Below are 23196 nucleotides of genomic sequence, written 5' to 3'. Positions count from 1 at the left end.
CCACATGATCCGTGGAAGAACCAGAGAACTGTATGCAGAGAGTATTGATTTTGTTCATGACATCTTCATGCGTAAATATATAGCTGGGAAAGATGTGGTACCTCTCCCATTTTGGTGAATGTCAGAGCCATTCTGTTTTTACCTCGATCATATTTTTCATAGTTGTGGAAACTCGTGATATAAATAGATAAATCGTAATAAAACAAATTTTCACTAAACAAATGCAGCGAAACGTCGTCACAAACAACGTCCGCCATCTTGTCAAACTTCCTGTCAGTCAGAATTTCTCTCAAACACGTCACACACGATCTATGCTTGGCAAACAAGCCAAACTGCACCGTAAACGGTCAAATATTTGGCAAGCATAGTTAAGTTTGGCAAAATGTTTGATCATTTACGGGGGCCTTTAGCGCAAAAGTTGCGTGTGAGAGCTGTCTGCTGTCCTGTTTGGCATCTGAACTGTGACAGTGAGTTTCAGTGACTACCCTTTTTACGAAGAAATTTAAATATAGTACGGAATGTAGGAACAAGCAAAAATAACATAGTTTTTTGGAGACCAGGGGGGAATTCATGGTGTAAATTCTTGTCAAAGGTAGCGTGGTAAATTCCTTACGTTGCCGAGAACAGAAAGAATAATTAAAGTGTCATCCAAAATTTTCAGAATATAAAAATTTATTTGTTCGAAATGTATATACCTGCAAACACATTACACAATATCCACAACGCAGGAAATAGCGTCTTTTTGCTTTATCATTTGTATCTTATTTTCGTGCTAAGTATCAAAAACATCGAAAATTACTTTCCTCATCATATAATTCTGACTTTGTCACTCCTGAAATAATTTTTACTAAAGCATGTATATCGATTTACGTTCTTATTTATGCAATGTGTCGGCTTTTTTTCTTTAAAACGTACATGCCTTCATGCTTTCAGATATTTCGTCTGTGTTGCAAGAGAAACCAAGTGGAAAAATATCAGGACCTTGTGTAACTTTTCAGTGTGTCATCAAAACAAAAACAAGCAACACAAAAAAGATTAAGGAGACACGAAAGCACAAAATCCGTCTCTTATAATACGAGTGAGCTCGACCATATAATAAATTAACTTTCGATTTTAGCAGACACCCCCAAAGTCCAGTGTTTCTGCGAATGCGCAGTGAGTGTGCAGCATACTCGAAAATTTAGAACTCCACACTCCAAAAGTCTATAGATCATTGATGCCACACACACACACACACACACACACACACACACGTCGTGATTGGTTGCTGATTTACGCGCGGTCGTAAAAGGTGCACGCACTTTGAGTAGTCTATTTTGACCAGAAAGTTGCTCGTGTAAAACGGTCTTCCGTATCTTAACAACCCGCACCCTTCAACCCTATGGAACATTTTGTCTCGTCCCACATTTCTCACGCATTGTAGGACCTTCAGATTTTAAGTGAAAATGCAGTGCTTCACTGTTTTTTTTCTCTCTTTCTTTTAAATCAGGACATTTCACCATGCTGCGATGTGTATTTTAAATGTATATATTTTCGACTTTAGCTGTTCGTCTGTGATTTAAATTTTAAAAACAACCGTAATGTTGGTTTCTTATTCGTATTACTTTTTAATTCACTTGGCTGAAGACGGGAATATTTATTGTACCAGTGAAAGCGCTCCTCGCCCTCATCTTACATCGGGCGAGAGGGATGAAATATCAAAAAAGGAAAAAAAATGATCAAAATCTACTATTCTTGGCAAGTGAATTGACCTGTAGTTCATGGCGTTTCATTCGTGCACCGAGTCTCGTCAGTCCTGAGTCAAGAGTGGTGTCTGTGGTTTAAAACGTTAGCGCCAAAATTACATGTTTTGCGAGAGATGGCTAAACACGATCAGTGAAACTGAGGTTATGAGAAACCAACAAAAAAACCTAAAATATACTAAGAGGAAGTAGGAACAAGCAATGGTATACAATTTATTGATGACGAAAACAAAATTCATTGTGGAAGTCTCAGCAAAGGTCATTTTATTAATTCGTCACACTTCTGAGAACCGAAAAAATTGGAGAACTCATCTAAACATCTTCATTTATGTGCTCGAGGAAATATATACTTAAAAACATGTCGAACAATATTTATAAGACAGTAAATATCATCGTTTTACTTTGTCCTCTGTATCTTTTTTTCTTTCCAAGTGCTAGATACTGGTAACAACGAAAACTATTTTTCACATTAAACAGATAAAAAAACTTTTTCGCTGTTGTAACTAGGTTCATTTGAACTATTCCGTGAAAGGGACTGTTCAGGGTGGTTTTTCTTTTAGTGAACTGTCGTTTTTTCACTGCTCACTTCCAGTACCGACTAGAAGTTCGAATATGCATGCACAAATCTCCCCTTCCTCATTCCCAGGACCCAAGTATCCGTAGTTCTGAACTACTGAACTGCGTCTAATCGGAAGACTGAAAACAACTCGTTAGTAAGTTCAGCTCACGCTCCAGTTCAGAGATGTGCGAACTGCACGAGCTGGAATGATGGAAACCATTCCGTCAGTTCAACTTAGTTCAGTTCACTCTCCAGTTGTGATCCTCCCGTCCCTTGACCCTTGTTTACACTTTTTGACGTAGCGTTTTTCCATCTTTTTTAAGCCGGTATCTAAATATCTCTTTTTCCCATTCTAAGAATTAATTTTTACGAAGTATTAAATAAGAATGAGTTTTTCCTCTTTCCAGACACTGTTAGAAGAAAAAGCAGATAAATCCTCGTGACGTCAATCTACTGAGGTTCCCAAGTAAAGGCTTGAGTTCAAATTGAAAGCAGTAGGCTCGAGTTCAAGTTGAAAGCCATCAGCCCATCCTAACAAATAGATTGCATGTGCGAAAAAAGCTCTTAGAAATATGCACATTGGATTTGTTCCTAAAGATCATTCGGTTTTTGTAGGCAATAAAAGTTTGCTTCTGACTTTTTAGTTAAAGGTTGCTTTTTTTTTTATTGGTTCTCTAACAATAACTCATTTGAACTAGTTCAGTAAAAAGAACTATCTCAAAAGGAATGAGTCTGTAAAAAAGAACAACTTTGCCCATCTCTAGTTGTAACAAAACACTTTTAGCAGACATGAATGTGCCCTAACATTGAACAATGTATTTGCAATGGCAGTTGAGTACACCATCCATGTGCCAGTGCAGTTTTAAACAGGTGAGCTAAGTGTACTTTCGCCAGTATACACCTAAAGTTGGCCAGAAGACTCTGCACCAAAACATCGTGACAGCAAGTTATTAATATCTGACTGTTCGTCCAAAATTTCATGGAACAAAACACTACAAAAAATGTTTATCTGTTTACATTCTTATTTTCAGGTGTCATAGAATGTAAATACCTTGTTTCTATAAGATATTTAGCCTTTCTTGTGGGAGAACACTAGTAGGAAAAATACCAGACCCTCGTGCAACCTTCACAATGTGCCACAAAAACAGAGCCAGTTATAAAATAATGATTAACAAGACACAAAATCCATTACTGTAATAGGCGTGAGCTCACTGAGAATAGGTTAGCTTGCGATGCTGACAGATGCCGCCACAGCCACCAACATATTAAAGATTTTAGAATCCCACACTTGGCACAGTCAGTTGATGACCGACGCAACTGACCTCATCCGCCGGCCGCGGTGGTCTAGCGGTTCTAGGCGCTCAGTCCGGAACCGCGAGACTGCTACGGTTGCAGGTTCGAATCCTGCCTCGGGCATGGATGTGTGTAATGTCCTTAGGTTAGTTAGGTTTAAGTAGTTCTAAGTTCTAGGGGACTGATGACCACAGATGTTAAGTCCCATAATGCTCAGAGCCATTTGAACCATTTTGACCTCATCCCTCCCCTTGCCCCCCCACGATGCGGATGGCTACTGATTTACACGTTTACATGCAAGCAAGTGATGTACACCCACAACAAAACATGGATCTTTGTCTGTGAAGAGGATCCACATGTGACTGATAGTGAGACAGAAGCATCCTTATGCTTATCAAGGACTGCCATGTCTTGAGTTTAGTGTGAATACTTAGGAGGAGAAAAATCTGTTCATGATCAATTTTGCACAGTTTGATTGAAGCTCAAGAACACACTTACATTGATTGGCATAAAGAAATGTTCAAAAAATTTGAATGAGAAAATGCAAAATCCATGGCAGGAGACGAAACAGCCTTGGGGCTGTTCTGAGATGACTCAGTAGCAGCGTGCATGTCAAGGGAAAAGATGTGAAGACTTGAAACTCTGATGCAATTTTTGTGGCATACAAATATAACCCTGACAGTCTCAGTTCCGTGTGTACCTCTCTTCTTTATGAAGTTCACAGAAGCTCTCCTGCATGCTTTGTTTGAATAGCACTCCTGTAAGAAAGGATAACAAAGAGGAAATGGATTTACTTGTATGATTTGTAAGAATACTCTTCGTAACAGTCCGACTGGGGTTATCAGGTTCTCCTCATCTTCCTTACAAAGTGAGCTGTGCTCACTCAGATTTACATACTCCACTCGAACACCATTGCTGGCCTGTTCCCTCCCCCTGGGAGCCCCCGGCCGGAGGTGGAGAGGCAATTGACTGTCCCTCCCAGCGACGCGACCTCGGCACGACATGACCCGACCTTCACCCAGATGGCAATAGCAGCCACTTGAGGCCCCCCTCACTCGATTATTGGCACAGCCTGCCTCACACGCTCCCGCCAGGCCCCTGCTGGAAGCTCCAGGCTGGGCTCTGCTTTGCTCTGACTGTGCATTAACTCTGCTCATGCTGGTCACCATTTCTGTCTTAATGCAGGATAACACAGGGAAACTGGAAATGTCTAAAGCTGTCCTGGGAGGCATTTAATCAACTAGGACACATGTCCGATGATATATGAATAATAAACTACCAAGAAGAGGGAAAGTAGTCAGAGTTTAGTACCCCATGAAGCTGCATTTTATCTTTCTCAGCCAAAGTGGAAAATTACAGGCACTATTAACTTCTATATTCAACTTCCATTTAATTGTGTACTGTTATTGTATTCACCAATTGAATTTGCAAATAATTATATTTATTGTTTACTGGAAAGAATAGGTCATTGCACACTGCTATACAAGCAACCACACAACTGAGAATAAGTCATCACCTAGAGGCCGCTGAGATGTGTTCGTAGTCTGTGTAGGTGGCATTGGACCATCTACAAACACATATTTTTTCACAAATGAGGACAAAATATTTAGATTGCTGATTTTTTTATTTTATTTATTTATTTTTTGGAGGGGAGGGGGAGGAGGAAGATAGACATTTTCCTTTACATATTTCTGCACAGTATCATATGTTTGTATGTGTGTTCACTTTCTCCTACATCACTGTAATAGTAAACTGGGGAAAAGAGAATTAGTTAAGTGTATTCGGGTGGCTATCTAAATAATTAAGGATAAGATCAAACCGTGGAAATTCCAGGATGGAATTACAGCAATATGAAAAAGGTAGATTGAATGCTATTCACCACATAGAGGAGGCATTGCATTGCAGATAGGCGCAGTTTTGTCTTAACATTTAAGTTTTTGTACAAAAAGTCCTTTTTATGAAATAGAAATAATTCATTTGGTTTGCCCTCCTCTGACACACACACACACACACACACACACACACACACACACACACACACACACAAGGAAAAATGGTATGCTGCTTCTAAAGTTTGTAGTTGGCATCTCATTCAGTTCAGTTTTTCAAATGTAGCTGTACACATTGTGTGTAATACCACTCATTTGCACTCGGGCACTAGCAGCTTTCTCGACTTTCAACGCAGAATGTTGTTTACTGGCATTTCAATAGATGTTGCTCTTTGGTGACAAAAATTGTAAAGTGAAAATATCCATTGTGAAAATGTTCCAATTAATTCAAATTTGTGTTGAGTTCAGAGTAGTTTGTAAGCAACTAAGTGACACCTGCAAATTTTCGACTATTTCAGGTTCTGTCACAGCGCAACTTCCAGGAAGCACGGCCCAGAATGCTGTCGAAGTTGAACTGGGTGCAGACAGTGGCACTGGGAGCGATGGCAGGCCTGTTGTGGTTCCAGTTGGACAGGAAGGAAGAGGCACTTCACGACATCCAGGGTTGGATGTTCTTCTCCACCACCTACTGGATGCTGTATGCCCATTTTGGGGCTCTCTCATCCTGTGAGTTCAGAGGGTGCTTCTGTTAAAGTCACGTCTCTGATGCAAAACCATACTTATTCAAATTCTTCATGGCTGTTTGGCAGAATATTACAACTAAATGGAAACATTTTTTGAGCAGTGTGCCTTGGACCCAACAGGAATACTCTACAAAGTGTCAGATGATGATGATGTTTTGAAACATAATGATTGTTCACCACACACTCTTAGCTGAGGACACAAGAACTTCATATTAACACTATCTTCTGATCAAGGAAATTCATATGGAAGGGCTGGGGAGGACAAGAAATTCCAAGTGGTATTTCTGATGACCATTGTTAAGCAAAAAGAAAACCCATGAAAATAAAACTATAATTAGTGATAAAAGTTTACTCGGTGTGCTGATTAACAGAACATTCATTATGTCAATATTTTACCCATTGTAGATGAAAGAATTCTGCCATTGTAATGAAATGTAGGTTGTAATATAGTCAAACAATGGATAAACTTCTAATAAAACGATCAGAAGTGCAGTGAATTTAGGATGAACTGTAAAAATCCACAACCTCAATTCTAGACCAAGAATAATTTTTATATGAACTGTGTGTCCTTGTTTAGGGCTCAGAACTGAATTTTACATGGTGGTGCAAAATACTTTTTACAGATTACCAGCAGACATCAGGCAGTAAACTGCAAATACTCAGAAACTACTAGTTGGTGAAACATAAGCACTCTGTTAAGATGTGAACTGTCCTGTGAATTTAAGGGTGTTGCTGTTTCTTAAGCATCTTATTTTATTTAGATCATATACACACTCTGAAATTCATGTTATGAGTAAAAATTAAATATTTGTATTTGTGTTTCAGTTCCACCTGAACGAGAGGTGATCAACAAAGAGAGGCTGTCGGGATCATACCGGCTGTCTGCATATTACCTTGCCAAGATGGTGGGAGAGCTGCCACTGACAGTCACCCTGCCAGCGGTCTACCACATCATCTCCTACCCCATGCTGGGACTGAAATCCCCGACTGTCTTCGCCACTCTGCTTGCCTTCCTGCTGCTCAACACTGTTGTTGCTCAGGTATGAGTGCAGTTACACGACATTTCACTTCTGTAGGTGTGATTTGCTTCTAACTGAAACATAAAGAAAATGAACAAGTTGGAATCTATGTGAAGAATGTGTTAGTATCCATGAGACACAATTTGGGGGTGGGGGAAGTAGTATGTGACAAGGGCAATCACAGTTAGCAACTGCTCCTTGGAAGACAGTAAATCTCTGCTGCATACCCCATACACCTACAGCTGAATGTTTCTCCTGAATAGTTTCTCCTGAATAGTTTCTTCCTTCATGCGAAAAGTTGTTGTTGTTTCAACAGGTTTGACATTTCAGAGTGTAGTCATACAAACAATTCTTCCTAATCCCTGAAAACTAATAGTATCAGTAGAGTCCTATTTAACTTACGGCCATTACCTGCCTTCAAGAGGCAAAATTCCAACTTTTACCTATAGAAACACTTAAAATTTCCCACCCCAGTCAGAAGACTGGTTTTGTGAAGCTCTCCACCATACCAGTTTATCCAATGTAAGCTGCTTCATCTCTGCATAACTACAGCAACCTACATCCATTTGAACCTGCTTAATGCCTTCATTTCACTTTACAATTTTTACTCTGCACATTTTTCTCCATTACCAGATTAACAATTCCTTGATGCCTTGGGATTTGTCAACAGAGCTCCACTTTAGACGAAAGAAAAGGCCAAATTGAGTGTCTCGGTGGTATATTACTGAACCTGCTTTCGGCCAAGAATGAATTGTGCCGTTGCAAAAATATCTGATTGCTCTTGTCGTGTAAGATGAATGACTTAAAAAACTCGCTACGGTCGCAGGTTCGAATCCTGCCTCAGGCACGGATGTGTGATGTCCTTAGGTTAGTTAGGTTTAATTAGTTCTAAGTTCTAGGTGACTGATGACCTCAGAAGTTGAGTCACATAGTGCTCAGAGCCATTTGAACCATTTTTGAACTTAAAAAACTGCTAGCAAAAGGAAGCTAGTGTTCCTCTACAAAAAACTAGTGCCTGTGATTGAACGATTATCTGCAGAAACAGTTACTCATGTAATCAGTAAAATCTAGATGCTTAGTTAATTCATTTCAACTTAAATCTTTGTCATAACCCAATTATATATTATTTAATAATGTGCAGGATTTGTGTTGTAAGTAACATTAACTTACTCATTCTTCAGCTTCAGTTTTTGTACTGCCTGTTCACATGAATGTATAACCTGAATTAGTAAAGAAATTTGCAGAAGTAGACAATGTTGATTAGCTAGAGGTTCATCTGCTTGGCAGTGAAGAGGATATAGCTTTGTAAGAAATGAAGTGGAAAGTTCTCCCAGGACACTGGGCCATTGGTGACAGAAATGATGTGCTCTTGACCTGGGGTGTTGATTTATTTCTTTTCCTCATTCCTGAATGGTCTGTTGCTTTAACACATTCCTCACTTTTGACAGATATATGAATTTGCTTTCCCAGCAGTAAACAGTTTGTCAACTTATTCTGATTTTATTAATGACCAGCAGTTTAAACATAACCACTCTCTTCCAATGCAGAGTGTGGGCTTCTTCGTGGGAGCATCCTGCATGGACATGCAGGTGTCCATTACCATCAGTGCTCTGTACACACTTGCAACACAGCTCTTCGGTGGCTACCTTGCAACTAACATCCCGTACTGGCTGTCGTGGTTGCGGTATCTCAGCATGGTGCACTACGCCTTCCAGAACATGCAAATCGTCGAGTTCTCGGGCACGCCTCTACAGTGAGTATACGTGCAGGAATATATTCTGCATGCTAAAGCCAAATGTGAATAACCCAAAAAAACACATTTTTTGTTGGAAACTGCTGTTCACTGTGTTCACAAAATATGTCACCTTAGGAAGACAACCGTATTTCGTGACATTTGCCTTTGGACAACTTTAGGGAAAGGGGGGGGGGGGAGGGGGGGAGGAGGGGAGGAAATCATCAATTTTCGTACTTTTCATCCACCTTTCTCCTGACGTACTTGCTTTGTGCACAGTATAAATAGTCGAACAAATATTATCAAGCATACTCTGATTACACATACACAATTTCAGTGCCTTAGTGTGTGAGATGATGGATTCCTCAATCACCTTGTCCTCACTTTCTTAATCAACTGAACACACTTTGTTCACTATATCCATCTTACTCAGTCTCAAATTCTGGTTTATAGGCATAGCTATTCAACCACTTGCAGATGGTTTTGGTCCCTATACAACTACACTCTACTTTTAAAGAACACTACAGGCTTTCATTTTATTTTTTCAAAAATTGCCGAACTTTGCATAGATAATCCACACCTGAGTAATCGGAAGCTTGTTATGTACTTCTCTTAAAGCAACAAGGAGATCTTTGTACTGGAAATAAGTGATGGAACATTTGCTGAAAGCTATAATTGGATTTTTGAATGTGAACAAATCACACAGTTGGTTAATAAAGAATGAAAGAAAGTACTTTACTGAGATAATTAAGCTTACAGGATCACTTCTTCATAGTGATCAAGCAGTCATATATTTGTTGAATGAAGACAACATCTATCCATAAGACGTGTGAATGAATGCAGTCTAAGTGGAGAAAGGTCACCTTCATTACAGAATAGCATTTCAAGGCATAAATCATTAGCACATGTGTTTGTATAAGACTTTGCAGTCTTATAAATTTTACTTCGCATTTCTTTAGGCAGTTAAAATTTTTTAACTAAATTTTTGTTTGAAAGCCAAATGTTATGTTTGCTTTGCAGTTTACACTGCTATACTTTAAAAAGCTATATTTTGTGTTGTAAGCTTTAACTGTTTACTGTTATTATTTGTGCTGACAAGTTGGGTTGTTTTTCTTCCATCATGTTTTCATGGATACCAGCATCAATTATCCAAGCACAATATGCTATAAAACATGAAACACAGATTAAGCACATGTACCATTCTAAAGTACAACATTATTAGTGTTGAATAGTAATTTTTTTAACTAATTTCATAAAGGTAGATTGTGGTATGCGCAATGAACAATAGGACCTTGCTCAGCTGGAAGATTTATGTGCATCAACAATACAGATATTATCAATACAGATAGTATCTGTGAAGAGGCCAGAGGAAAATGTGGTTCCTGAAGAGATGCAGCAGCTTTTTTTAGTACTTGCAGTGGCCACTACTACTGCTCAATATATTCATTGAAGAAACAGTGACACAAATCAATGTTCAGCAGTAGCATCAAAATTCAGGGTGAAAGAATATCAATCATGAGATCTGCTGATGACATTGTTATCCTCAGTGAAGCTGAAGCAAATTACAGGTCCTGAAAATAAGAGTTGAGGGTAAACCGAAGAAAGACAAAGTAATGAGGAGTAGTAGAAATGAGATCAGCAACAAACTTACCATCAAAATCGGGGACCATGAAATGGATCTTGGGAGCAGAATAACATATGACTGACAAAGCAAGGAGGACATACAAAGGAGACTAGCACCAGTGGAGAGGGTATTACTGTCAAAGAGAGGTCTACTAGTATCAAATATCATCCTTAATTTGAGGAAGAAATTTCTGAGAATGTACATCTTCCATTGTATGGAAGTGAATTGTGGGCGGTGGGAAAACGGTAAAATGAGGTAATTGAAGAGTCTGAGATTTGGTACTAGAGAAAGATGTTGAAAATTGGGTGGAATCGTAAAACAAGAAATGGGGCAGAATTGGTGATGAAAGAAGCATGGAAAACACTGATAAGAGGGGACAAGATGATGAGGCACGTGTTAAGACATCAGAGAATAACTTCGTTGTACAAGAGGGAACTGCAGAGGGGAAAAAATATAGGGAAAGACAGAGGACAAAAAAAAATTGAGTATGTCACAGGGTGCTGTCACAGCTGAAAGCAAGGGGAAATTGCCGAACGTGGAGCTCTATGGGTGGTTTAAGATGGCATCATCTTGCTTAATGTATCCCAGAGGTAAAATAGTTCCCCGTCTGGATCTCTGTGTGGAGACTATTTAGATTAATACTGCTGGAAGGAAATCTCGCCCAAAGCAGACTACTGTGGAGAACGGTACCAAACCAATATTTGGAGTGGAGTTCATAGCTCATCCAAGTGGAAACTCTATTTCTACACTCACACAATCTATGGGCTGTTTAATACATCGTGGAAGGAAATGAGTGATAGGCAAAGATAATTCTGTTTTAAAAAATTATCTTTTACATCATAAACAGTCATAGATTTCAAAAACTGGGTATCATACCAATTCTCTTGTCAATGTAACTCTTTGTTTTTACAAAGGGTACATAGGCAGTCTCAAGCTTCATGAATGGTTCATATTCATATAGGTAACTCTCATTGTGTGATTAAATTTGCAATACTTTGTTGAATGGAAAGTGAAGTAGAACTTCGTGGAGGCACAGAAATAACAGTTTGTATTTTGTTGCTGTAGGTGTGCTGAAGAAAAGAGCAAATTTCCATCGTGTGCAGCTGGTTCGTCGACTGTCTCTGTGGACGACATCCTGGAGTCGCAAGGTGCAGGCCTAGCGTCTCTTTGGGCCAACACGCTGGTGCTGCTTTTCTTCCTAGTGCTCTTCCGTACCCTCGGCTATGTCGTGCTGCGGTACTTCCGCCGACCCAAGTGACGTGCCCTGCGGCAAACTCGAGTACTGCCCCACGTCACGTTACCATTGAAACTCACTGACATTTGTAAATGTACACATACACATATTATACGATACGCTGAAGTCTTACTGTTACCTGTGTAATTCTGGCACTGCAGTTATTACACGTGTAAATGTGATAATGTATCATATTCGAAAGAATTGTGTTCGTTGGAGAATGTCGCCACGGGTTATGCGTCGGAAGCGTCTGCGGTGAAGGAATGGGTGGTTGTGTAAACTGTGAATGGAACACTTGGGTGGAGGCCACAACAGATATGCATGCGTAAGGTGCTGCTGACACACCGTTGTAGAAAGTTCCATTTTATCCAGATTTTACTGTGTGCCAGATAGTGTTAAGTGTGTGCCCGATGGATAGAAACTACGCGAGGACATTCCGTGCTTCTCAGCAAACAGAGAGAATGAGCTCGAGTGTGAATGTGTGTGTGAGAGAGAGGGAGACTGACATGTTAAAAATGTGTGCAGCAAAATAATGAGGAAAGAGGTGGATAGTGAACCAGATGATAAACCTAGTCCAATATAAAATACTATTTATATTCAATAAATCTGTTATAGAAATTATGAAACACATTGTTCATGTTTGTTTTCTACCTATTCCTATCTCATATATTTTTGATTATATCTGAATAAATACATCATTTATTTGTGTATACATTTCTTTTCATCTTTACACCTGACTAATGAAATTTTACAGGAGGCTTCATGTATGCAGCTGGAAATGTGGTCCATTCTGTAAATGGCATTGTGAAAGGAGTTAGCAGAATTTTGGAAAGCCAGTACCTCAGGGATCATAAAGTTTGAACCTGAAAAATGTTTGTGGAAGATAAGCAGCAACAATTCCACCACTATCTTTGCTTCAGATAACAGTGCTTTTTAATAAAACATTTCCCACTACGTCATGCTGGCTTGTATAGCAACTGTTTGAAGAAAAACAGACTTTCGCAAAAATTATTTAATGACGTGTTTCATATTTTTAGGGCATCGTCGGATTCTGTTTGCTGTTAAGTCGTGAAATAAGCGTATGTCAAGAACACACAATGTCTGTACCTTCATTACACATAATGGCATGTGTGGCAGTGCAGCAATAGGATCGCACTTGAAGAATTGCAGATGGAACTGATCTACACAGTTGTAGATATCAAACATGCAAACAGTTAAGCTATGGACTAGTTTAACAGACAGGAAGTCTGGATCATGTGCAGTTCATCATTTGCACACTGCTTACCCATAATGTGTCACCTACTCAGCTTTAAACTATTTCACCATGAATTCATTTCCCTGTTGCTATTTTGTTTGCTGCACACCAGTAGAAATACTGTCATTCAATCATGAGAGAGAATGTTTTTTGGTGCCCAAGACCAGCAGGGCTATAAAAAAATTGCCAGCTATTTGGGAACGAATATTTTGTAACTATCACAAAATTAAATCTCTGTGTTACTGTTTTGTTGATACACTTCAGAAGTGGCATCACATGGCTAGCATCTGTTCAAAAGGGTATAGTTTTGTCGTCTCTCACAAGACCATGATGGTACAAAATGCAAGGGCAAGCCAGTACTCCTGAGACTGGTTGTAAAATGACTGGAGGGACTGAGCCAGTGTTCATGAGCAGTGACAATCATTTCATGTAATAACAAGCACTATCAGACTGTAAAAGCTAGAGACACTTTTAACATACTACAGTAGACTGGGGAAATTAGACTGCCATAAGTAACAGTTGGACAAAAACATCTTAAGAAACAGCCTGAAGGCTTTCTTTAAAAACTACACAAGACAGATAAATGCCTGCAGTTGCTTCTTTCTTGTCGAAACTATTGGTCAACAACCATTAGGATACTGCATGCACTAATCTACAGCTTTTTGTGTTAAACACTCATTCCAGGCACGTGTATGCCATGCTCAGTATTCCACTATGGCTGGTTGGGTAACCACACACAGCATCAGCTGCTGTGCTCTATCATTTAAATGTACAGCACACTTAGATTATGGGTGACTCTGAGCCAACTTGAACAGAGATCATGAAAATTACTTAAGAAGATTTTGGTTGATACACTTTGTCACGTTGTTTGCAACCAAAATACTGAAAATCTGGGTTCATATATTTAAGAGTTCAAAACCTTCTTATATAGTGCTCATTTTTTCAGTCTCAGTTGCACAGCTTTTGCAGTGTGACTAGTTTCGGTCACCCTGGATCTGTATAATTGCATAAGGAATACATTTTTCTGTCTGAGCTACACAATCAAAATACTTTAAAAGTCAACTCTTATGTTCCAAAACCAATGTGCCACATCAAAGATTTGGATACACAGTGCTTTTAAGTAAGAGGAAGCCTACCAGTGTCAAATGTGGCCTGGATGACTGTGATCCAAACTTAGAATGCACATCACCACAGTCTTGTACTATGTGGTCTAAGAAAAGCACTGTCTAATTTGATGGTCAGTACATACAAGAGCTGCAGGTACAAAGCTGATCACCTGAGATGGAAACAAGAAAGGTCTTCATATGCTATAAAAGACCAATGTTCTGAACTCAATCTTCCAGTGACCTATATACAAAAAAAAAGGTCAGTCTTAGACCTTGATGCAAATGCACCATGTTTATACTAGTACATCAATCTGCACCTGTAACCATACATCAAGTTACCACTAAAGTTGTAGTTGCTAAACATTGTGAACCAGATGTGAAGACAAATGTTAAGATACACCTACATCTTCCATTCCATCAAAGGACAGAGTACGGTGGGGCATTCCCCATTAAGGCAACCATTGTATTTGGGAGGAATGGGAAATAATTCCCATCCATTTATCCCTAAATCAATAAAGACCAGCCTTTTTTTCCCCCCTATCATAGTCTGATCGTACCTGGTACTCCTGTTTATGGGATATTGAACTATAACCCTATTTTCTTCCACAGAAAGGAAACATTGTGGGCAGGGCAAAAAGATTAGACCCAGGAAGCTAGATGTAAAATCTTCAGAGATGTAAGGTTCCCATGATATCTTACTGTGAGGATTCATGTTACTGTCCAAGAAAAGGCTTGACCCACAAAAGTGGTTCAAATGGCTCTGAGCACTATTGGACTTAACATCTGAGGTCATCAGTCCCCTAGAACTTGGAGCTACTTAAACCTAACTAACCTAAGGACATCCCACACATCCATGCCCAAGGCAGGATTCGAACCTGTGACCGTAGCGGTCGCGTGATTCCAGACTGAAGCGCCTAGAACTGCGCAGCCACACCGGCTGGCCATAAAAGTGGCTGCTTAAAGATGATATGTGGTTGGCTGCAAATAGCTTGTCTTTTTTTCACATATGGTGAGAAACAGTCTCTTTTCACAGACTGCTTGTAACTTTTTTTTTTCTTTTCAGAGTGATTTTCAGTATGCTTCGATGTGAATGGAAACGGAGACATATTAAAAGACAGATAATATTACTGAAAGGGTCTGAACTCAACACTGGCAGACTCGGCTCAGATTACAGCTGAGCAGGCTTACAATTGGCTCACAACAATCTCAAAAAGTCCCATAATTCAGATCCAAACAACCAAAAATGAGTGCCTAGCATCAGAAGTACACTTTGATGATCATACAGAAAATCCAGCAGGACATAGAGGTAAAGTTAAAATGTGGATAATACACAGTAATGTAACCGAGAATAGTCCATCCAGTATGTTTTTTACTGGGAAGTAACTCACACTGTGTGTGTTCTAAAGTCAAGGAAGAAAAGCTTGTTCTGCACACTCACTCCATGTTGTCTATCAGAATTATGTTCTAGTGCAATGCACCTAATGTAAGTACATTATTTATTCAGCAGGAGTGAGTAGGAAGAATATTGTGAAAAGTAGATAAACATAATGCACCTCTCATGAAATTGTTGCTCACTTCCCAGTGTATTTACTCCTTAATAGGCTTCATTGCTGATAATGAAAATCAGTTTCAGCAGTACCATGACTTTCACAATGATAATACAAATTACAGTAATAATTGTCTTGTATACTTTGCCTCCTTATTTAAAGTCCAGAGTGGAGTTATGTACTCTGGTGTGAAAGTAAAATATATTATGGATAGACATATTGGATCAAAGAGGAACAATATTCCACAAAGCAGTTACACAGTAGGCCTTTGCCTTGCTGCAACTAGTAAACCATCACTCAGCCATTGGGCAGCCTACAGTTAAAATGTGGAATTTGAATTACAGTCCAGTATTGCATACTAATAACAAAGAACTATGGACTAACACAGTCCATTCAGTGCATGTTGGAGAACAGATGACTTTTTGTTGCTCTAAATGACAGTCAATAGGGAATGCAGAAGAATGGTTTTCCCTAGGGAAGTGTGCTGCCCCAGTGTTATATAACATATATATTAATGATCAGCCACTCGACACAGGAAACCGGTCCTTCATCTACACAGATGACACAACTGTTGCTGCTCAGGGAGTGATATTTGAAGCAGCAGCACACAAGTAACATCTACTCTCGAAGAACTTGCCATTTACTATTATGAGAACCACTTGAAACATAACCTGGATAAAACTAGAGTGTGTGCTATCCACTTACGCAATAAAAAAGTTAAACATCAACTGGAAAGTATGCAATCGAAATCACTGTGCTCACCACCAATACCTAGGGTTAAAGTTGGATTGTGCCTTAAGCTACAAATAATGTATAGACACTAGACAGAAGGCATGCACCAGGGACAACCATATCCACCAGATGACACACACACACACACACACACACACACACACACACACACACACACGGAACACAGCTCAGCATCCTCTGCACTTGCTCTGCTGTGAGTACGCCTCACCAGTCAGGAGGAACTCTTCACACACTAACCAAGTTGGCGAAACAGGCCACATAGTCACAGGGTGCTTAACACCAACCCCAGTTACCAAGATATTTCCACTCATGGGATTAGCACCTCCAGATGTAAGAAGACAGGTATCAGCAGAGAGTGAAAAGGAGACTCATGAAACACATCCAGGGAATCCATTATTTGGAACTCTCATCACGTCTGAAATCCAGAAGCAGCTTCCTACTTACAACTGCACAACTGAAAGTTCAGCAGAAGCCCTCCGAACTGAGCTGTGGATAGTTATGGGCAGCAAAAGAGAAGCTACCATCAGCCTGCCATCTCCAGTATGTGACATGGAAAAGTCTCAATAGGTGGTAATGAATGTTGTGAATGCGGGGCAAAGCAGGAACACTTATTGGTCTGCAGTAGCCTGAGTGAACCCTGTGACAGGGAAGACTGACTTGAAGTGAATAACCGTGCCTTTCTGGTTACTGAACACTGTACACACAAGGTGAAACTCTAACTAAAATTAGATTGCAGATTTTATTATGTTGTATTTTATTGTTCTTTGGCCTCTGATAGATAGTTAAATAAATAAAATACACTACACATTTTCAATAGAGAAAATTGTTTAGGACAAAACACAACTCAAACCTGTAAAATAGTTATCTTGACACTTACCCAATGAGTCACATCCCTTTACACTTACAGCCATGTATCTAAATTGGGAAAAAGAGTATCATCTCATTAGGAAGTCTGCAACATTTTCGAAGCTGTTAGCAGTGTCCCTGCATGACCCATCAACAGCTGTAGGTGAGTGGCTGCCTTTTCCCATTTTTGTTTATTTTTGCATATTGGAATCGTCCATTGCCATAATATAATCCCATCATTGAAGAAGAATGTGTCTGATTCCACATCTCTCTGCCCCACCCATCATTTTGATGTGACTTACTATATGTTTCTCAATATCTTCTATCTTTTGGATGACAATGCTCTTGCTCATCTAAAAGAAATTCTTCCAACAGTAAGTAATTAACATGAAAAGTGTCATTTTGCGTTACCCAGCCCTATGGTACAAATGTAAACCGAATTTAGCTTTCCCTGTTGTAGCTTTGGGATGGGAGTGGGGGATGTCTTCAGGTACAAGAAACTTAATAGTTTCAGTGGGCATTTAAAAAAAGAAAAATCCAAAAGAAAGTTATTTTAATCCTAATTTGCTTGCCACAGTTATTGGTGTGGGCTATAACTTGCACTTAAACAGGTAAGCACCTTCTCAAATGAAATTTTTGGTCCCTTTGTGTGTGGAATGAATGGTTTATGGCCCAAATTAATTGTTTTAATCTTGTAGTCCATTTTCTCGTTATTGTCTTCACTAGACTGAAAGCAACCACATAAACTAAATTCTCCACAACACACATTACATTTCTTTCCTTTAACCCACTTACCTGCCCTTAAATAAAGTTCCTACTGCATAGGAAATTTGTTTTTCACAGAAGTGGCTGCATCCACTTGAATTTTATGGCTGTCACATATTACAGGTATGATGTACACACAGAATAAAAAGTGTGTGAAAAGTCTTTCAACATAGTTTCGAAAATCAGTGGTTTATCAGACTCATTTTTCAATTACTAGAAGCATGCAGAAAATGTTACCACCATTTTGTATTATGCAAAACCATCAGTAGAAAGAACAATGTGTTTTCTGCCTCTCTGTAAAGTGGTTTTACTTGTGAGTGTTTTAATCCATTTGAAAACTGGTTTCACAAGTATGACAAACCACAGAGATGACTGATTACAGCAATAAAGGGTGCTCTAATCTGCAAAACATTGTGAGGTGCATGGCAGAGTGTACATCCCATTGTACCAGTTATTAGGGTTGCTTCCCATTCCATTCACATGTGGAGTGTGGGAAGAATGATTGACTGAATGCCCCTGTGATGCAGTAATTATTCTAATCTTATCCTCACAATTGCTATGTGAGCAATATGTAGGATGTCGTAGTATATTCCTAGAGAAATCATTTAAAGCTGGTTCTTTAAACATTATTAATAGACTTTCTCAGGATAGTTTACGGCTATCTTCAAGAGTCTTACAGTTCAGTTCCTTCAGTATCTCTGTGACACACTGCCACAGATTAAACAAACTTGTGACCATTTGTGCTGCCCTTCTCTGTATATGTTCAATATCTCCTGTTAGTCCTATATGGTATGGGTCTTATACACTTGAGCCATATTCTAAAACTGGTTGCACGAGTTATTTGTAAGCAATCTCCTTTGTAGACTGATTGCACTTCCTCAGTATTCTACCAATAAACTCAAGTCTACCACCTACTTTACCCATGACTGAGCCCATGTAAGCATTCCAGTTCATATCCCTGCAGTGTGTTACATTCAGGAATTCGTATGAGTTGTCCCATTCCTACCATGACTCATTGATATTGTGGCATACTATGTTTTTTTGATTTGTAGAGTGCACAGTTTTACATTTCTGAACATTTAAAGCAGGTTTCCAATCTTTGCACCACTTCGAAATCTTATCAAGATCTGACTGAATATTTATGCAGCCACTTTCAGATGGTACTTCATTGCAGATAACTGCATCATCTGCAAAAAGCCTTATTTCACTATTAATATTCTCTGCAAAGTCATTAATATACAACATGAACGGCAAGGGTCCCAGCACACTTACCTGTGGCACACCTGAAGTTACTTCTACATCTGATGATGACACTATCCAAGACGCTGTGTCCTCCTTACCAAAAAGTCCTCAATCCAATCACAAATTTCAGTTGATACCCCATATGATTGTCTATTTGACAATAAGCATAGCTGTGGTACTGAGTCAAATGCTTTCTGTAAATCAAGAAATATAGCATCTACCTGATTGTCTTGGTTCCAAGCTTTCAGTATGTCATGTGAGAAAAGTGTGAATAAGCGTACTCAATCAGGATATTAACACCTGGTGTTGGGGTGATCAATTACATGCTGTGTTTACCAGACATATCCCCTAAATATCACATGATGGGCACCCCATCGTAAATTTTCACATAGTACTTTCACATGGAAAAAATGAGGCATTTCCTAAATCCATGAACTTCATGGAGTTCTGAAATTCCTCATTTTTGCCATCTTGTTTATCACACACAATTTTCCACAAGCCATCGTATGGTGAATGGTAGAGGAACCTTGTACCACTTTTAGCCGCTCCATCTCCTGTTCTACTCACAAATGGAGCAAAGGGAAAAATGAATGCCCCTTTAAGAGCCTTTATTTCTCTTACCTTGATTTCGTGGTCTTCACAAGAGAAGTATGCTGGCGGCAGTAAAATCACTGTGCAGTCTATAACAAATGCTGGTTTTCTAAAATTCATCATAGTGTTTTGGGGAGAGAGAGAGAGAGAGAGAGAGAGAGAGAGAGAGAGAGAGAGAGAGAGAGGGGCAAAACTCCCTCCCTCCTGGGTTTCAAATTTGAGTTCATGAAGCGTTTTCCTAATACTTGGGATCAAACCTACCAGTAACAAATTTAGCGGCCTGCCTCAGAAGTGTTTGTCTTTCTTTAGACCAACCTAGAGGGAATCCCAAACCACTCAAACAATACTCTCGAATGGGTTGCATAAGTGTTAATAATCAGCTACAGTTTCCTAGAACAACCCCAATGAAACAAAATCAATCATTTGCCTTCTGCAGAACTGACCTCGCATGCTCATTCCATTTAATTTCGCTTTGTAATATTACACCACGATATTTAACCAATGTGACTGTTTCAAGCAGCACAGCACTTTCCACTACTAATCTGCTGTTGCTTACATTTTTCTGTGTTTATAGAAAGCTGCTTAATAGAGCCCAGATGACAGTATGTGCATGTATCTATTTGGTCCCAATTGCAGGAAGTGCTTAGCTATGCAACACAAATGATTTGATGACACAGCCTAATTGGTATCAAGTTGTGTCTGGTCCGAGGTGTATAGTCAGAGTACCAATAAGGAAATATGGCACACCGCATGGTGAATGCTGGCGTGACCCATTTAGAAGCAACCAGCAGATAAACTTTCAATGTTTTTGACATCAAGTGAAGGAAATGTCCTCAAACTTTCTTACCTGGAGAACCTATTTTTGGAGGAATGAGTGTCCCGCATATAAACTTTAACACAACATTAGAAAATTCTTATTGTTCATAAGAATGGGGTGAAAGGAACCTCATTTTTGTACACTTTTAACTATTAGACAACTCTTTTCAATTCATGCTTTGTGTTATTTCCATTTCTTTGTACCTTACATTTCTATTTCTGTGAAAAATACATTAATTGCAAGGACAAACTGCAATAATGTAGGTTTCTATGGTGGCACTTTTGTATAAAATTTTTAAGTACCAGACAGTCTGTTACTATGGGAAAATTACAGATGCCACTGCGGCCAGAAGAAGTCATCGAAAGGTTGAGTTTACTGACAATTCTGAGGCGGCAAGAAACCCAATCAATATTTATCCGAGATATGAGAATGTCTTTTACAGTGTCCAGGAATAGCACTGTGGCACCATTCATTTCACAATAATTTTTTAGGCACATAACTACTTTACATAAGTATGATGGTATGTTAAATAGCAAACAAAACTTATCATTCCTAATAAATTTTCCTCTGTGTGTGAATTGCAGTATTTTTGTACTAGGGTATGACTGAGAAACACTGAGATTTGGATTGCAACTCCTATATTCGCTGTCTCTTTGTATGATGCCTTGCAGAGGATAGATGTAGATAAAAGCCGGCCACTGTGGCTGAGCAGTTCTAGGCGCCTCAGTCTGGAACCGCACTGCTGCTACGGTCACAGGTTCGAATCCTGCCTCGGGCATGGATGTGTGAGATGTCCTTAGGTTAGTTAGGTTTAAGTAGTTCTAAGTTCTAGGGGACTGATGACCTCAGAAGTTAAGTCCCATAGAGCTTAGAGCCATTTGTAGATAAAATTGTTTTCCAATGGCACAGCTGCACTAAATACAATGGTAAAACTATTGTTCTTTCATCCCTCTACAACACTACAAAATAGTTTAAGACACTCCAGTCTCCTGATTTATATACCTTTAAACTTTGTGGAACATTTTAGAATCTTACTCTAAAAGTAATTACACTGCAAATAAAAAGCAATATGATTAAGTTACTTCCAAAGGTCTGGGGCTACATATTGGCAATGTTGACATGTTTACAATGGTACTTGGTGACACACATTGAATGCTTTGTGAATGCCTTTTCTTTGTTAAAAAATAAGTCACAACTTTGAATTTTCAGCTTACTACGTAAGTCAGAGTAATTCATAACATCAAAATTTTACATGGCAAATTGCCTTAGTGACACACCATATAATAGCCCTCTGTCTGAATATTTGTTACATGATACACTATATCTTAAAATTGTATTTTATTTGATGTAATACTTAATTTTTTTGTATACTTCACATGCAAAATAAAAACAGTTGTTCACATTCTTGTTAACACAATGATCCGTCTCTTGCATAAGATCCAAAGCTGAAATATCTACGTGTTCTTCCACAGTACGAACCTGAGCTCCACTGACCAAATTTTGGAGGCTGTTCAGGGATGTTTTCTGAGCATCTTGGTACAAAAGTACTTTTTGCACTGGTAGCTCATTACAGAGTGATAATTTAATGATTTTTTCAGTTTGTTAATCAATGTTTCTGTGAGAATACCTCCAACACACTGAAAACAACTGTAATACAGTATCACCAAAGCATATAACAAAAAACACACAAATACAACAACCCTCATATGAAACATACACTTTTATTACACAATGGAAAATCCAGGATGGAATGTAACAATATTATGAAAAGGAAAGTGGCTACTCGCCATAAAGCAGAGACGCTGAGTCGCAGATAGGCACAACAAAAAGACTGTCACAAGTAAGCTTCCAGCCAGCAAGACCTTCGTCAAAAATGTGAATGTGAGTTGCATTTGCTTGAGCGTGGTTGTCTGTCTGTCTATGACAGAATGCCTTGCTGGCCGAAAGCTTATTTGTGACAGTCTTTTTGTTGTGCCTATCTGCGACTCAGCATCTTCGCTATATGGGGAGTAGTAACTTTCCTTTTTATAATATTGTTACACTTTCATCACAGTGTGGTTGCCGTCACTGCAAGAACATATCAGCATACTGTTATCTTGCCCCCCTCCCAATTCATTAGTGATGAATTTCTGGGTTTCCTATCATACGGAACACATCTTTTTGATTCCTAATGGGATCCAATCATCAAATCAAAAAGTAATACACGGTGTATCCCAAGGGAGTGTTACGAAGCCTTTATGTTCATGACACACAAGGTGAATCCTAAGGACAACAAAATTTTGGGCGTTGTTCAGGGATATGTCCCGAGTATTCTGGTACAAAGGATCCATGGTCTCATTACAGAATAATAACACGATATAATCAGTTTGTCAATGCAATCATGTTTGCTTTTGTGACAAATTTCTACTTAAAAACCAGTGGCCAGGAAAGGGGTGGGGGAGGAAGCTGTCTTTTAAATAAAGTAAGACTAAAATGATAATGTCTTAATTAATGTTAATA

At 39.0% G+C, this 23196-nt stretch overlaps 1 protein-coding gene across 1 annotated transcript in view; it reads left to right on the top strand.

The window, feature by feature from the left end:
• Window positions 1-12485, top strand: part of LOC126234915 (uncharacterized) — a 127485-nt gene extending 115000 nt beyond the window's left edge. Inside the window, exons 11-14 of the mRNA XM_049943654.1 lie at window positions 5942-6149; window positions 6992-7206; window positions 8733-8938; window positions 11607-12485. Of these exons, the coding sequence (XP_049799611.1) occupies window positions 5942-6149; window positions 6992-7206; window positions 8733-8938; window positions 11607-11799 (822 nt within the window). The 3' untranslated portion in view covers window positions 11800-12485. The remainder of the gene's footprint in view (window positions 1-5941; window positions 6150-6991; window positions 7207-8732; window positions 8939-11606) is intronic.
• Window positions 12486-23196: the final 10711 nt, after the last annotated feature.

The sequence above is a fragment of the Schistocerca nitens genome, chromosome 2 (genome assembly GCF_023898315.1).
Source record: "Schistocerca nitens isolate TAMUIC-IGC-003100 chromosome 2, iqSchNite1.1, whole genome shotgun sequence".
Taxonomy (NCBI): domain Eukaryota; kingdom Metazoa; phylum Arthropoda; class Insecta; order Orthoptera; family Acrididae; genus Schistocerca; species Schistocerca nitens.
This window is presented reverse-complemented; position numbering and strand designations above follow the sequence as displayed.